Source organism: Podarcis melisellensis (assembly GCF_964234715.1).
Source record: "Podarcis melisellensis genome assembly, chromosome: 1".
NCBI lineage: Eukaryota > Metazoa > Chordata > Lepidosauria > Squamata > Lacertidae > Podarcis > Podarcis melisellensis.
This window is the reverse complement of record NC_138528.1, coordinates 113,013,491-113,031,076: the sequence shown is the minus strand read 5'-3', so window position 1 is coordinate 113,031,076 and position 17,586 is coordinate 113,013,491. Positions and strand designations below refer to the sequence as shown.

At 41.1% G+C, this 17,586-nt stretch overlaps 1 protein-coding gene across 1 annotated transcript in view; it reads left to right on the top strand.

Moving 5' to 3' along the window:
- The window catches only part of OSBPL6 (oxysterol binding protein like 6), a 90,117-nt gene that overhangs the window by 39,698 nt on the left and 32,833 nt on the right, over window positions 1-17,586 (top strand). The window contains exons 3-11 of the mRNA XM_081899550.1: window positions 7,858-8,127; window positions 9,784-9,879; window positions 11,881-12,003; window positions 13,111-13,164; window positions 14,075-14,188; window positions 14,267-14,437; window positions 15,104-15,236; window positions 16,397-16,500; window positions 17,065-17,151. Coding sequence (XP_081755676.1) covers window positions 8,026-8,127; window positions 9,784-9,879; window positions 11,881-12,003; window positions 13,111-13,164; window positions 14,075-14,188; window positions 14,267-14,437; window positions 15,104-15,236; window positions 16,397-16,500; window positions 17,065-17,151 — 984 coding nt within the window. The 5' untranslated portion in view covers window positions 7,858-8,025. The remainder of the gene's footprint in view (window positions 1-7,857; window positions 8,128-9,783; window positions 9,880-11,880; window positions 12,004-13,110; window positions 13,165-14,074; window positions 14,189-14,266; window positions 14,438-15,103; window positions 15,237-16,396; window positions 16,501-17,064; window positions 17,152-17,586) is intronic.

The window sequence follows — 17,586 nt, the reverse complement described above, 5'->3', positions numbered from 1 at the left end:
AAATTAAATCCCTCTCTGCTTACGTACTATTGTACAGCTAGGTTATGCTTCGGGAGAACATTTAGTTTGCACCAGCATGTAACATTCATTTGGGGTTATTTATACCCCTAATGAACTTTGCTTTATGCGAGGGTCTCATTCTGGTATTCATAAAAGTTTGTGATTTTGAGAAGGCGGGAGGTGGTTTCTGAACTGCTAAATGTGATGAATCTGCACAGAAGCAAAATACAGTGTTCGTGAGGATGAAAAAAAGAAGGCAACAGAGAGAAAATGTGGGAGAGGAGGAGGAGGCGGCGGCGGCGGCGCTACCTCTGTATGGAATACAGATTGACGTAATTGAGAATGCTCTGCACTGTTCTGAAATTTAAAGCTGGCACAAGTGCAAGGAGACACTTTGCAGGGACATTTCTGCTAGGCTAAACAGAACACTGAGAGGAGTCATAATGTATTTGGACTGCAAGGCTATTATTGGGGTAAACCTGAAAAAGAAGAAAGCGTAATAATGCGGGCAGGGATATGTGACCATTGCCGTTCTAAGCTAGAAATTAGAAATTTACAACCATCAGGGAAATGAAGGTTTTAGAGTGATTCCCACCCACCACCCATCAATATGACAGCCATAGGAGGAATTGCGGCTTATGAGTAATACTGTATGAGAAAAGCCATAAAGCAAATTATGATTTAGCTCATCCAAGGCATACGTTCCCGGTTGATTAGGATTCTTCATTATTGTAAAGGTGATGATGTCGTCACTGATTGCGATTATTTTGTTGAATCAGAATGATTTGCTATATAACGCTACTCCGGCTTCTCAGCTTCAGCAGACGTGAAGCATTAAGATGCACTTCAGAAGAGTTTGCAGTGTGGGGTTTCCTTTTGTATTTCAGTAGGAAATGCTTTGGGGCGTGGGGAATACTAGTGTGTGCATGCCTTTTCCATGCACAGCTGCCCTAGCCTGACATTGCCAAATGTATTTATTGTTTGCACGGCTGTGATGCTGTTCCTTTGAATGACAATGCTCAGGCAATTGCAGGAAAAAAACAAAAGCAGGACAAAAAAAAATAGTAGCTGAAACAATCTTGAGTCAAGATGCATAACAAAGAATATTAAAAGCCCCTTCAGTTACTTGAGTTAGTCCTGATGCAGAACTGGAACAGAAATGGAGACTCCTTTCAAAATGATCATCTAAGTCGGCAATTTAAACGCACTGGAACGCTCCTAATTACCATAAATGCATCAGAGCTTCTAAAGGGGTAGAAAAGTGTGCTCAATCATGTAGGCAAACGACAAATAGGGAAGGCAGATGTCATGTTGACCTCCTGTCACCAGAATATGATTATCTGTTGTTTGACCTCCACCATCTATTTGAGGTTATCATTGATGAAATCAGTCTTAAGCTTTAGAAATTTGAAGCTAGCAAAATAAAAATAAAAATACTATGCCTATATTTTGAAACAGGCGTAAGAAAAATCATTCTTACAGAATATATGGGGAATGGATAGTTGGGGAAAGCGAACACAAAGCGGACTCAATACAATACATTTTACTACTATAGCAAAATAATAAAAAAAACCCCACTAATTCTCATCAGGGACTATATGATCTGTCCCACAGTGCAATATTTTATGAAGTAGGGAATGTGCAGACAGGTAGCCTCAAGTATGAGATAGGAGCATTTGACCCATTTATCTGCGAAGTGTCGAGATAAACTCTTGATGCCACCTGGAAAAGTACATTAAATTGCAAGAAAAATAGGTATTTTACACGACTTCCATGGTGATATTTGTAACTTTGCATAGCTTCCCTTTCCCAGTAGAATTTGATAGGCTGGAATTTCACACTGTGCTTGACTTTTATAAGCCTTTTTTTCTTTTCTTTTTTGCCAGGCTGGCCTAATTAAATCTAAATATTAGCAGAGATTTTTTTATTTCTGTTCTTTACTAATATGCTCCACGGTTAACTAGGTGACTACGGCATCTCTTGACTGCGGCATAGAAATAGCTTATGTGAGCAGTTATACCTCCCTCACTTCTTCTGTAAGTAGCACAAAGCCTCTCCTATCTACGTGCCCCCTAAATTATTTTTGAACAGCGCCCCCTCTTGCTCATTGCCCCCTTCTTTCAATCACCTACTTCCTTTGCCCATTTCTGAAGGCCTCTGTCATTTCCTTATTATTATTTGCCGTTTTAAATCTATTTTACAATAATAAGAACACATGATGCGCCCTGCTGGATCAGACAAAATTCCCAACTAGTCCAGCATCTGGTTCTCAGAGTGGCCAACCAGATACCTATGGGAAGGCCATATATTATACTAACTGTTGTTATTACTGTTATGGAAAATGTGTGTTGATTTTAGCTAAAATAGACTGGATGGAGTACTAGTTGTTAAATTTAACAAGATGCTAAATTAAATCTAACAACATCTGGAGGACAGCCTCTTGGCTACCCCTGCTTTAGGTGTTGCAGTCTTTAGTTTTCTCATGTTGTGTTGGAAAATGGAGTGTAATCCAGAAACTGTCCCCTAGAGCTAGTTTCACATGCTGAGGCGGTTGATCTTGTATTAGGGGTTGTTTTGCAAATAGAAATTGCTTGTTTCCCATATGCATGTTATTAAATATCATGTGTTTTGCTGCATTTTTGAGCTGCATTGTTTTTAAGCACACTTTTGAATTTGCAGAACTTATAACCTAATTGCTTCTGACTGTGACAAAAACAAAATTGATATTTTACTGCTTGAGAAAAGGTCAGCAAACACATTACTGAGTTCTGCATTATACTATAGATACGGTGGTTGGTTGATTGATTGTATGTGTTGGCCTGCAGCAAAGAAAATAGTGTGTTTTCAAGATTAGTACAATTTAACAATTTCATAAATTATGCCCCTTTCCTAGGCTTTAAATTATATTCCCAAAGTTCATTCAATTCATGAGCACACATATTTCTTTCCTGAGCCAGTGTTAGCTGTTGGTTAGCGTTGGGTTTGGGTGTGGAAGGCCCAGTTCGCATCCATGTCAAGAAATATAGGAACTTTATAAAATGGAAGATAGAACAAGCTGTCGCTACTGTGTTAGAGCCAGACATAGTTGTGCTTAAAGTAGACCCATTGAAACCAATGCTTAACTAGTCATGGCTAGCTTACTTCTCATTGGTTTCATTGGATCTATGCTAAGCATGACTAAGTGTGGATCAGGACTATTGATTCTATTACCAGTGTTTCCTTATACCAGGGATGAGGAAGCTGTGGCCTTCAATGGTGCTAAACTAAAACACCCATCACCTCTTGATGTTAACCATACCCCCTTGGGTTGATGGGTTCTGGAGTCCAAACATGTATGGAGGACCACAGGTTCCCCATCCCTGTCTTATACGCTTACTTTGGACAGCTGCTTACTGTCAAAGGAAGCATATGACCATAGATAAGGGTCATTGCTATCCTGCATCCTAAATGCATGTATATTGAGTAATTTGGGTGCCAGGGTACTTCTAACAATACATTACCATTTAATCTGCTCATAATGATTTTGTACCTGTGAAACTAGTGGATGTCTTAAATAATACAGAATTTGTTCTGGTTCAGCCTTTGCTAGTCTGGTGCCCTCATGAAGTTAGGGCAGATGGGAATTGTAGTCCAAACATCTGCCTTCTTGAATAACATACTGTAATGGTTGTGAGGGGTTACTTGTGCGTAAATTGCCTTCAGTTTAGTTAGTTTGCTTGCCCAACCATGCTTAGGGTCAGAGCTCGCCCTCCGTGACCTGTTAGTCACTTGCAGAATCCGAGAGTGGGCGTCTCTTGAACCTCTTCCAGCATAAAAGCTGTTTGACCCTGAGTCTCCTCCTATGTTCTCTGCGCGGAACGCGTCTGCGCAAGTAAGGGGAAGGCAGGGGCGTCCCAGCGCTCTCTCCACTAGTTTCGGGTGAAGGGTCTTGGAGCCCTGTCACCAATTCCTCCATCTCCCTCACTTCTCTATGGGTGTTACGCTGAAATCCTTCCCCCCTGCTAGTCCCCTCTCCGGCATCGCTCGGGAGCCCTGCCTCCGTTTCTTGCTCTGATGGCAGTTCCCTGACACATACTTTCTCTTTTGAATAGGTGATGGATATTTTCCAATAAATCGTAGAAAACTCACTTGCTTTCATGCGAGGGTTTCAGATGGGAGCCTTCTCCATCTCTACCTGAAATGCCAGGGATTAAAACTGGGACATTATGAATGCTACGTATTGCCTTTCCCATATTGATGCTAATGCTGTCAATGCTGACGACAGGTTCTCTTCTCCAGTGATAATGTTCCCCTGAAAGGTCTTGCTTGACATCAACGTTGCTGTCCTTTAGGCATCAGGAAGAACCTTTCTTTTTGCCCAAGCTTTTGAAAAGTCTCTTATAGTGATGTGCCTTAGTAATGTTTTAGTTATTTTTGCTGCAACCAAGGTATTCGGTTTGCTGTGTTTGCTATGCCATTGGGAATCACACTGGGATGCAGATAATGAAGGGTAGCATCAAAAGTTTGAGTAACTACATGATGCTTCTGGCATCTTGTAATTTTGCAAAATGTGGCAAAAATTGGGGCACTGTGTGTGTGTGTGTGTGTGTGTGTGTGACTACGTTACTTTCATGTGCCTTGTGGCCAAACCATTCTTTGAGTCTGTTAAATGTACCTTGACATCACAATCTGCCACACTCTTTAGTCCAAATGTCAGCTTTATTCCTCTCATCTTCCCCACTACTCTTACTATCTGAGGTGGTACCTTGAGACACATTGCCATAGGTATGTCTGAGGGAGTAATCATAACCCTTACCCTATCATTCTCTGCTCTACCTAGCAAACTTGCATTTATAGTATGCTTTTTATTATTACATTTACATCCAGGATTTCCTCCCAAGGAGCTCAAGGCAGCATATATGGTTCCTCCCATATTTTATCCCTGGAACAACCCTCTGAGGTAGATTAGGCTTAGAGAACCTGACTGGCCCAAGATTACTCCTTGAACTTCATGGCTGAATGGGAATGCGAAGTTGGGTCTCCTAGACCCAGGCCACATTCACACCATGCATTTGAAGTGCTCTTATACCATTTTAAGCAGTCATGGCTTACCCTCCCCAAAAGAATACTGGGAACTGTAGTTTGTTAAGGGTGCTGAGAATTGTTAGGAGACTTCTATTCCCCTCACAGAACTGCAGAGCGGTTTAACAATCAATCATTTTTCACAGGGAACTCTGGAGGTTGTAACTTTGGGAGGAGAATCGAGGTGCCCTAAAAACCCTCAGAACCCTTAACTAACTACGGGTCTCAGAATTATCTTAGTGCTTTTAATTCATGATGTGAATGTGGCCCTATCCACCACACTGCACGGGCTGCGTTGTTTTAGTTATTTCCACACACAGTGTTGTTCACCAGTCAAACCTAGCAACCTATTTCTCTTGTTTTTCTGTGAAACAATTGGTTATTACCTTGCTTGGATCTAGCAATGACACACTTTATAAAAAGTGCAGGGCACAGACCCAAGAGTCAGATCTCTTTCTCTCTATATATATCTTACACGCACATCCACATGACCAGTGCTAAATATAAATATAAAATTTTCCACATGAATCAACTGAAGGGAGCTCAGATGTTTCAAAAACCCATTAGATTTCCATTTACCCAAGGTCTAGTTGGCTAGTTTTTTTTAATGTCCTCTGTTCGCCATAAATACCTGAAAGCCTTTCCTTTCTGTCTCTTGAATAAGCTCTTGAGTGCAGCTCAGTGAACTACCATAAATTTATTATTTCACTCTTTCGTTGTGATATGACAAACCGTTAAAGGTGCAGCTATTTTGAATATTGTAATTGATTTTTAAATTCATGCTAAAACAAGAGGGCGTGTGCATCCTGAAATAACAAATTTTATTTTAGAGCAGGGTTTCCCAAACTTGGGTCTCCAGCTGTTGTTGACTACAACTCCCATCATCCCTAGCTAGCTAGATGGTATAGTTATACATTATGAATACAATCTCACACATTTTTATGGACTTATGTAAAGGCAATGCAGCATTTTCCTATATACTTGCAGGGCATTGCGACTACAGTACAGTTGGCACTCGATAGGGTAGGGAGTTTGCTTGGATCATGGAAAACAACACTCTGTTTCATAGAATCCTAGAATTGTAGACTTGGAAGGGACCACAAGGGTCATCTAGTCCAACTCCCTACAATGCAGGAATTTTCTGCCCAATGTGGCATTTGAACCCACAGCCCTGGGATTAAGAGCCTCATCTCATGATGTACCATAATTCCCATGGAACATTCTGCACCAAATTAAAAGGAAATGCCTCTTAAGCTGATGTTGGCAGCCTAGCTGCCACTTGAAAATGTGGCGAAACTTTCTTTTATTTTTAAGAGAGAGGAAAGGAGAGGCTCTCAGCCATCTTGTCATTAATGGCTAGCTACCCCAACACCCAGGAGTTCTGAGAATTTGCCCACCTTCGGGAGTCGTTTTTGCACATACACCTGCCCCTGAAAAACAACAACACAACCCACTACTTTTGGAGCTGAGGAACAAAGTTGCTGGTTTGGGGGGGGGTCTGGAGAGCTTTATTTTTCAGCCAACTCTGATTGTCTGTTGGGCTATCAATGCTAATTTCTCAAAGCATCTCATAGGAAGGGTTTAAAACTACCCTCTCCTAACTGCCACTACAGTGGTACCTCTGGTTACAAATGCTTCTGGTTATGAACGCTTCGGGTTATGAACTCCACTAACCTGGAAGTAGCTGCTCCTGGTTGCGAACTTTGCCCCAGGATGTGAACGGAAATCGTGCGCCAGGGGCACGCACGCAGCAGGAGGCCCCATTAGCGAAAGCACGCCTCAGGATAAGAACTGATATTTCTCAGTGGATTTGCATCTTTATTTTTCATATAAACTAAAATGTGAAGCAAATGGTTTATATGAAAAATAAAGATGCAAATCCACTGAGAAATATCAGAAGCTTGCTGGATTGTTTTTTTCCACGAGGTGCCAATAAAATATTTTCTAAAGGATAAGTTTTGGTGAAAGCAAATGCAATTCTATGGCAGAGGCAATTTCCGTTCTGCTCTGCAAGATTTCCAGCTAGTACTTTCACGAATGGCAGAACACAATTCCTCATTACACGGTCTCAGTTCTCTCTTGCCTGGTTTCTCAAGTGCAAATTTACTGTGCAGCAGAAATGGTTCACAATCAGCTTTCCCTACCCATTACGCACACTGGTTTTAGTGTTTTTTAATAGTTTGGTAGATAAGACCTAAGAGATTCCTAGGTAAATTCAGATATAACATAGAGTGGGCAGATTCCCGCCCCCCATTTACTGAGCAAGAATGTGTGTGTGTGTGTGTGTGTGTATCGCTCAATAATTGAAAACAAAACAAAATCCTGCTGGGGGGGATTCTGCCCACTTTATGTTATATTTGAATTTAGCTAGGAATCCTAGTATATCTTGGGCTTGCCGATTGGAAGGTTGGCGGTTCGAATCCCCGCAACAAGGTGAGCTCTGCTGCTCTGGCTCAGTTCCTGCCAACCTAGCAGTTCGAAAGCACAGCAGTTCAATTAGATAAATAGGTACCACAGCAGTGGGAAGGTAAACGGCGTTTCCGTGAGCTCTGGCTTCCATCACGGTGTTCCATTGCGCCAGAAGCAGTTTAGTCATGCTGGCCACATGACCTGGAAAGCTGTCTGTGGACAAACCCCAGCTCCCTCTGCTTGAAAGTGAGATGAGTGCTGCACCCCATTGTGGCCTTGACTGGACTTAACCGTCCAGGGGTCCTTTACCTCTCTCTATGTATGATAAATAAATATTTAATTGTAAGCATATACAATCTCTTCATCTTCTTTTTCTTCTTGTTAAAGGTCTGGCTTGGATGCCTTTTGAATTCCTCTTACCTTTGTGTGTAATGGACATTCTGTGAAATAGAAAAAATGCTGAAAATATTTTGGCTCCCTCCCTGTATGGAAGAATGAAAGGAGATTGATGTGGTCTTAATTGTCAAAGGAGATCACCAGTATCTAGCTGCAGCAATGAGTTCAGAGGAGAAAGGTATATCTCCTGCTCACAAAACCTCTACACCATCTCATAAAAGTGCCTCTTCTTCTTCATCCTCCCAGCGGGACAGCAGGCAGGTAAGTGAAAGAAAGCTAAATTATTTGCATTTAAGATGCCATCTCACTATAATTTCTTCATCGCGACAGCAACGCTTGGAGGCCAGCATACAAAAGCTTTCTATGTAACATCAATAAAACTCCCCTACGGACCCTGTAATCTTCTGCTTTCTGCTGCTGCTTAAGAAAAGAGAAATATGCCAGGGATTTGGTGAATGCCAGGTGTGCTTCTGTACATAGTAAAGTCTGTTTACACCTACTATTAGAGCAGAACTAGATGTAATGGCTGGGGCTCAACTAATGAGTCCTGGCAGTGGAAGCTCCTGTGCCCCCCTTGTGCCCCCAAAATTGGCTCTGAGAGGGGTTGGGAGAATTGCACACTGGTTGTGGGCCAGGGAAGGGGATGGTGAAATAATTATTGCACTGATGGAATGATCAGAAGACTGCCGCATGGAATTCCTCCCTATGTTGGCAATACATGACCACATCCACGTGTTTGCTAACAAATGGAGGATGAGGAGACTCTTCGGAGAGCAGCATAAAGAAAGAGAAACGCTTGACTGGTCTACTGATTTCCCCTTGCAAATTCACCTTGCCCATGACTTCCCCCACCAGCTACATTCATCTGGGGTTTTATCTCTTTAACGAGGGTGGAATTCGCAGCTCCAATGGGGAACAGGGATAAATAAATCATTGGGAGGGCAGAAGGCCTGGACAGATGTGCCTTAATGCCCATGGGTGACTTGCTGATGATCCCAGAGTTAACTTTATTGTAGGACTGAACTACTGAGTGTGTGCATTCGTATGCATAAGTCTGCTCCAAGACAATAAATTCAAAATATATTTTCCACGCTAAGGAACCTTGCAAGATGCAGCTTTTCCGTTAATTTAACAGTTGGCTTTGTTATGTACCGTCCCCTCCTATATTTCCCTTTCTGTTTGCAAACTACAAGGAAGGAAATTCTTCTTTCTTGTAATTTTAAGTCTCATATTATTTGCTGAACGTAATTTCCTCTTACAGAAATGGGGGGTGGGGGGAGAGATTAGCAACAGAATACATGCCTCTTCGGTGAGGCTGTTTCAACCGTATTTGCTTGACTAGCCGCAAGACAGTTGCGGATTGGGCAATCACAATGAAACAGGAAGCTGGGTGGGAGCAAAGGACGCTTCGCTCCCATCTCCTTGGTCAGAAGGAGGATGAGAGATGTCTGCTTATTAACCCTGCTTCCCCAAATGAGGAAGAGTGGCTTATCTCCAGCCCTGTGTTGTCTCATGCAGGGTGGGAGATAAGCTCTCAGTTCTTCCCTAGAAGAAAGGGCAGCGGAATGTAAAGGTATTAGATGAAACAGTGCAGCTAAACTCAACTCTCTATGACATTTCTGGGTTTTAAAAATTTGTTTGAGCAAATTCCTACCTCACCCTCCTATCCAAAGATAGATAAAAAGTGCTAATCTTAGAGCAAGACACATGTGGTACTGCTAATTTTCATTTGCACGTAAGGTGGTATTAAAAGAAGGGTAGAAATTTCTGAATTATAAGGGTCAGCGGAGGAAAATTTGGTAAGTTTCAAGGAATGCGGTGTTCTTCTGTAAACTATGCCGGTCTTTGGTCTCTGGTTTGTATGCAGAAAATATACCTTCTGTGGCTTAGAATTGACTCCTCTTCTTTTTGCTTTAGAGTGGCCATGTGTTAGAGCGGAATTTTTCTTCTGGAAGCACAGATCCGGTACTTGGCAAACAGTTGCTAGAAAATGAACCAGTAGCTGTATCTAAAGTAAGTTAAGTTCACGGTGTCTGCACTAGAATTTGGTGTGCAAAACTTTTTCAATACATTGGCTTGGTTCAGTTTAGTTTGCTTACATAACTAATCATTGTAATTTTGTAAATACTATCACATATATGGATGGAAGATTGTTAGCTTTCAATCAATTCTCGATTGCTTCATTGATCACTTTCAATTTTTTATTCCTTGATTTTATTTTGAAGTATGTAACAATAAAAGGTTTGTCATATGTAACAATTAAAAGAATGAAGGATAGTTTAGGAACAGTACCTATGTTATGATATGGCTGTCGCCAAAACTCCAAACAACACTATTCCCATGGACTGGCTCTCTGGTCTTCAGAACTCATGGTTTGCATCCCACTAGTGGGTTGGAACCTGATTCAAGGTGTGTTGCAACAGGAGCACTACCATGAAAATATGTGGTAAACGATTAAGAAATGGTTCCCCAAATGCATGTTTGGGTTAAAAGTGGGTCCTGCATCTGAGAAGGTTGAGGATACCTCCACAATGAGTTTATATTCATTTATGAAATTTGTATATCACCCTTCATCTGAAGACCACAAGACAGTTCCAGTGCTTGCAGTAATACCCTGTGTGACTTGTGCTCAGCCACAAACTTGTGGCAGCAGCTTCTGTGTGCTTCCCTACAATACATTTAAAGCACATGGCTTCCTTCACAGAATCCTAGGAACTATAGTTTGTTAAGGGTGCTGGGAATTATAGAGCTCTTTCTCTGTGTGGGGTAAGCTGCAGTTTCCGGGGGGGGAGGGAGGGGAGCAATGACTGTTAAAGTGTTATAAATGTGCTTTAAATGAATGGTGTGAATGTGACCAACAAACCTCATGAAAGAACTGCTTTTTAGCAGATTATGATGTTCTTTTTAAAGAAGAAAACCAAGCTTTTACCCTTTGGTTCTCGTGAGAAAAGAGTTAATCTTGGGGCTAATTTTGTCAGTGAAGCCTTTTGAGAACAGCCAAGTGACTTTGCAGGCACATTCAGAGAAGTTCTTTCAACACTAACCCCTTGTTCTCCCTTCTTGTGAGCTTCTAGAAAGGGCATGTAATTTATAAAACAGCATGACACCGGAACCGTTTATGAAACGACACCAAAGTTGAGTCATCCAGTCTGCTCTGTCTCCATTTGATCCATGCACTCTTATTTGAAAGAGTTCCCTTTGCAGAGTTGGAGAGAATAACATCGCTGATGGGTCTTGACACAGTGCTGGGTATCTGGCCTCAGAAGTCAAGTCTCACTGAGTTCAGTGGGACTTACTTTTATAGAAATGAACATTGGCTTGCAGCCTTAATGGTTTGAAGATATGGCTCATACCATAAGTGGATTTAGGAGAATGTGACCGATATGGTCACACTTGGCTCACAGCCTTGGGGGTGCTGCAACTAAGATTTAGAATGGAGTGGGGGGCATGTTAGTGTGTGAGCGCCAACTCTTGGGGTCTCAGCAGATTTACTCAGAAAGTCTTCCTGCATCTTCACAGCAGCAGCAGTCCAGCCCTCTCTTGGTGAATTCCTGTGACAAGAATAAACTCCTCACCCATGCAGTTCTTCTCTAAAGTCTTTATTATCTGCATTAGAAGTTGCACAACGCTACTGGTCTACATATAAAATAAAAAACAGAACTATATACAGATCTCTGCTCCTTTCAGCTATCGGGTCAGAGAGACAGGTTCACAGACTTTCATATATTTTGGCAGCCTCAGTGACCAACCCTTGACTGCCTCACACTCAACTGCATCTCTCCAGACATCTGTTGTTGGGGAGAATTCTTGTTGCTAAGTTGATGTTTTAGGCGTGCCTCAAGGATGTGCTTCAAGGCCCTGTTTAAAGATTCGTTTGAAGTTTACTGGGCACCAGTAAAATTTGAGACCCCAAGATCTGCCACTGCTCATCCAACACAGTGCAAGTGTTTCAGATAATATTGATCTCAACTCACAGAATTTGTTGGTGTTTTCCCCTCACTCTTCTTCCTTCAGGAGCCAGACAGCTGGGAAATTATAGAAGGCCTCAAAATTGGGCAGACCAATGTCCAGAAGCCAGACAAACATGAAGGGTTCATGCTGAAGAAGAGGAAATGGCCTTTGAAAGGTTGGCACAAGGTAAGGCTTCCATAAACATCTTAGATGACCATTACTATAGATATTGTTGTTGTTGTTGTTGTTGTTATGCAGTTGCAGTTCTCGTAGCTGAGACACCTGCTGGTATTGCTAGGAAGCTATTAAGAGCTTACCTGCCTTTTCTCATATGTGCATTGTTTAGTCAGGATACTTAACTCCAGAAAACTGGGAAATGGTAATCCCGTGATGAATTCAATGGATGGCCTCAGGACCAAACTAGACATTCAATCCGACATTCTTCCAACACTGTTTTTTACAGCCTCAGGAGTCTGTGATGAGGAGAGAAAAAAATGAGAGGATATGCTTGACCCTTTCCACTCTTGCTATTGTTTCATTCAAATTTTGAGGAGAACAACCAGAGAGCACAAGGTTAAGCATACACAAACTCTCTCTTTTTTGAGTCCACTGCTCCTAATTACAATCTCTCATAGTGGCTTTAAAGAGAGAGAGAGAGAGAGAAAGAGAGAGAGGGAGAGAGAGAGGAGGGAAGGTAACAGTGGGTGCTGTTTGCAGGTCTTTTGCTTGCCGTTAGGTCATCTCCATTATAGTTTGGACTTCAAGGCCAGTGTTCTAGATGGGGCATGGCAGTTGGCGGTGGGTTGCCTGCTCTCCATGCTTGTGAGACATGGGTGGTCTGCCTTCTTCAGCCCAAGAGCTGCATTTCTGCATGAGCAACTTCACAGGGCAACTTGCCAGTGGTGGATGGAGTCAGAGGTGTGGGTAGAGCATATTTCAAGGACGCATTCCAGCCAGACAAAAGCACTTGAGTTGAGAGTAGAGCAGGGCTGAGGAGGAGGTGACATCTAGGCTGGGAACAGTCCTGAGAGCCAGATAAAAAGGCACAGAGTCCTGTGTTCAACTCCTGGGCCCCAGGTTCCTCAACCCTGCTGTAAGGCATATAAAGTTTAGTGGCTAAGCCTCATATCTAGGCTACGGAATGGAAGCAAGATCTCTTGTCAGCATGGTTTCTGCTGTGTGCTCGTTATTTGGTAACCACGAGGAACAGACATTTGTCTTCATTAGATATATTATTTTACATATGCCAGATTTTATTTGACCTCTTACAAATTGTTTTCCCCCCCCCTGTAGCGCTTTTTTGTCCTGGATAACGGAATGTTGAAATATTCAAAGTCGCCAATTGATGTAAGTAATACTGGAGCATTTTTTTAAAAGGTAACATTATAAAAATCCAATATTATAATTAATATTTCCTTTGATGATGATTGATGTAGAAAGAAAGGAGAAGAATGTTTTGTTTGGTGAAGGACTATTTAGTTATATCTTTTAATTTTCTTTTATTTTCTGCAGCTTTTAGCGTGTGGTCTATAGCAAGCAGAGATTCTAATATATGTTAATGTAGCATATGAAATAAAGCCTTTTTTAGAATTAGTCATGGAGAAAATGTTTATTAGGAAATCAAAGGGCAATGCATTCCTATTTTCATGATTCCCTTTCCAGAAAAATGATGCTTTCGTTTTCTCCCCATCTAATAATATTTTCTGATGTTTCTGACCTAGTAAACAACATATTTCAATTGGGCACCATAAATTTTATTGTATGGTTTTTTTCTTTTTTAACGTTGTAAGCCACTTTTATATATATATTTTATATAAAATATATCCCCCATTGTTCTGCCCGGACGCTGAGGTCCAGCACCGAGGGCCTTCTGGCGGTTCCCTCATTGCGGAGAAGCAAAGCTACAGGGAACCAGGCAGAGGGCCTTCTCGGTAGTGGCGCCCGCCCTGTGGAACGCCCTTCCAGCAGATGTCAAAGCGATAAACAACTACCTGACATTCAGAAGACATCTTAAGGCAGCCCTGTTCAGGGAAGTTTTTAACGTGTGATATTTTACTGTATTTTTTGTTTCTATGGAAGCCGCCCAGAGTGGCTGGGGAGGCCCAGCCAGATGGGCGGGCTATAAATAAATTATTATTATTATTATTATTATTATTATTATTATTATTATTATTATATATATAAATACTTAAATAAATAAATGACCTTATTTTTCCCAGCTCATTGGCAATGTTTTCTCTTCATTTTTATTTTTCAGACTCAGAAAGGAAAGGTTCACGGAAGCATAGATGTTGGCTTATCAGTTATGTCGATTAAAAAGAAAGCTCGGAGGATAGACCTTGACACCGAAGAGCATATTTACCATTTGAAAGTAAGGAATGTTTCCCATTAGTTTTCTTCTCAATTTGAAACAGTCAGATACTATTACTGAGCTCCCCGTTCTCACTAGGTAAAATCCCAGGACTCGTTTGATGCTTGGGTATCGAGGCTGCGCCACCACAGGTTATACCGTCAGAACGAGATTGTACGATCACCACGAGATGCCGGATTCCACATATTCCCTTCAGCGTCAACTACTGAATCTTCACCAGCTGCTAACGTTGCTGCCCTGGAGGCCAAGGTATAAAACGTCCCTGATCGGAAGATACTTGTTTAATCCACATTTTCTAACCGTTGTCCTCCGTTAGGAAATGTGTGCCATTATTGATAGCACTAGTGAAGAGAAGAGGAAGCTGAATAACTCCCTGATTTTACCACTTTTGCTGAACTGCTTGTTATTGATGTTTTATTTGGACTAGAGAAGGGGCTCCCAAACTGTCGCCCGCCAGTGGACCACAAGCTTGGGTCAGGTGGTTTGCGGCATGTCCACATTTGATATACACCATCATTTTAAATTGTATTTTTATTGCTTCTTTCGTTCTGTTCATTGTATTTTATTGTATCACAGTTTTAATCCTATGGAATGCAAATTGTATTGCAATAAAATACATTATTAGAAAGAAAGGACACAATAAAAATACGTTTAAAAACAATGTAGGACCCAGCACAGTGCTTTACAGTTATTACAACGGGCAGAAAAACCAAGATCACCATCGATTTTCAAGTAGTCCGTGGTGGTGGTGGTGGTGAGTTTGTGAACCACTGGGCTAAGGTGCTGAATTCATACTTGCCTTCTTTCAAATGGGATATCATTTGTTTCTTGTCTGATGGTTTGATTTTAGCACAGGCCATTTTTCTCCTGGTATTCAGTTATACAATTTTCGAATCTTTGGGTTGTTTTTTTTAGGTCGCACAGAATAATTTCCCATGGCAGCCATCCATTACCTGCAGCAACAGCCTCCCTGCAACATGTACCACTGGCCAAAGTAAAGTAGTTGCTTGGTTGCAAGACTCCGAGGAGATGGACAGGTGTGCGGAAGGTCAGTCTCTAGTCAAGCTTCTTTCCTTCCATTTATAGGTACTCAGCTTCTGGCTAATAGATAGTTCCCATGTATACTAATACTAATATATTATTTATACCCCGCCACTCTGGGTGGCTTCCACTGAATACTAAAAACAATACAGCATCAGACATTAAAACTTCCCTAAACAGGGCCGCCTTCAGTTGTCTTTTAAAAGTAAAATAGTTATTTATTGCCTTGACATCTGCTGGGAGGGCGTTCCACAGGGCAGGCGCCACTACCGAGAAGGCCCTCTGCCTGGTTCCCTGTAACCTCACTTCTCATAGTGAGGGAACCACCAGAAAGCCCTCGGCGCTGGACCTCAGTGTCCGGGCTGGATGATGGGGGTGGAAATGCTCCTTTAGGTATATAGGACTGAGGCCATTTAGGGCTTTAAATATGTAGTATTCATGTAGTATTCATATTTCCCTATATGCAATCATTGGGTGGATTTACTGTTTTTTGCTAATACGTATTTTGTGTTTTTATGTTGTAAACCACTCTGCTTTTCGGATGAAAGGCAGCATATGAATTTAATAACCAATACAATAAAAAATAATAATAAGGGGTACTATCTCAGGGCAATCTGTTTGATACTTCTGGTCACAATGAATCCTGCCTATGGTGGCTTTCAGGTTAAAAATGGAGGTTAATGTTTGGCACTAGCCTTTTTTTAAATCTGTCTAGTTTGTGTCAAGGTATCTTTTTCTTAAAAAAAAACAAATGAGGGTTCCTGATCAGTTTTTAATGTTAAATCTGTAGTTTTTATGGCATGCTGCGAATGGTCTAGCCCAGGGACCCCCAAACTCAGCCCTCCATCTGTTTTGGGACTACAACTCCCATCATCCCTAGCTAACAGGACCAGTGGTCAGGGATGATGGGAATTGTAGTCCCAAAACAGCTGGAGGGCCGAGTTTGGGGATGCTTGGTCTAGCCAGTGTTTCTCAACACATATACATATATATTCACACACACACATATATACATATGCATACACACACACACACACACAAAACAAACTGTGTGTTTGTGCTACTATACTGATAATCTTATCCTATTTAAGTTATGAGATACCATAGAAAAAATAAAATCTTGACCAAGGTAACTAATGTACTTTCTTTGAATATAATTTGTGTCAGACCTTACGCACTGCCAGTCAAACCTTGTGGAACTCAGTAAAATTCTTCAAAACTTAGAAATACTTCAGAGGACTCAGTCAGCTCCAAATTTCACGGATATGCAGGTAAGCAAGTTTTGAATTCCAAATTTTTAAAAAAACGATGATGTGTTTTGTTATAGAAAACCTGGTTCCTAGAGGAAACCAATTGTCAGCCTGCAAAATTTAGAAACTCTCTAGTCAATTACGAAATATCGAAGCATGGGCAGAATAAATTGTTGCTATAATCCAGTTCTGTGAGGATTGTAAATACTGCAACCAATATAATTTTTCATAACCTTTGTTCCATAAGATACTTTGTTCCAGTAATTTAATATTCATTTTGTTTTTGTTTCGCATTACTAAGTGTCATATGGAAGCAAGGGTACTTTCACTGAATTTAGGCAGAAAAGTCTAAAGTAAATGACTTTAGAATTGTATTCTAGAGTTAGTTTGCTTTTAAATTTGTTTTAAAATAACACATTGTTTGCTTTTTATGGAGAGCCTGGGTTAGCATTCTTACCATATTTTTATTTGCTGAAAACTAACGCCAAGATTCTTGATACTAACTTTTCCAGTATTGTCTCTGTCGGTTGGTTGTATGTGCTTTTAACACAATGCTTTGTTGCTTTTAACTATTTCATGACATAGGCTAATTGTATAGATAAGAAGGACAAGCGTGTCACAAGAAGATGGAGAACAAAAAGCGTCAGCAAAGATGCTAAAATACAGCTTCAGGTACTGCGTTCATGTTTTCAATTTTCACCACAGTTTTAGATAAAAGACGCCTCTTAATTGTTGAAGCACTGGCCTTTTCATTTTTGAAAGTTTTTCTTGAAATATTTTCTGGAAGAAGAAACCAGTGATTTAACAAAAGGGTACACTTGACAAAATGAGTTTTTTGTAGGTAATGTAGCACCCTCAAACAATCTGTGCTTGTTTCTGTGCTGTGTTTTACATTTTTTGTGTCTTTGGTAGTAATGTCTGTTGTCTGAAGTGCTAACTAGATGCAGAGTGTTTTGTGCAACAAACTTTTGTTTTTTATTTCTTTTTTGCAGTGGAGGGTCCATGTTTGTTGAATTAAGGGTTCAGTTTTACCAGACTTTATTCTTTTAAAAGTCAGCCAGTTTCTTTCTTTCTCTCTCTCTCTTCCTCTCTTCCTCCCCACCCCTT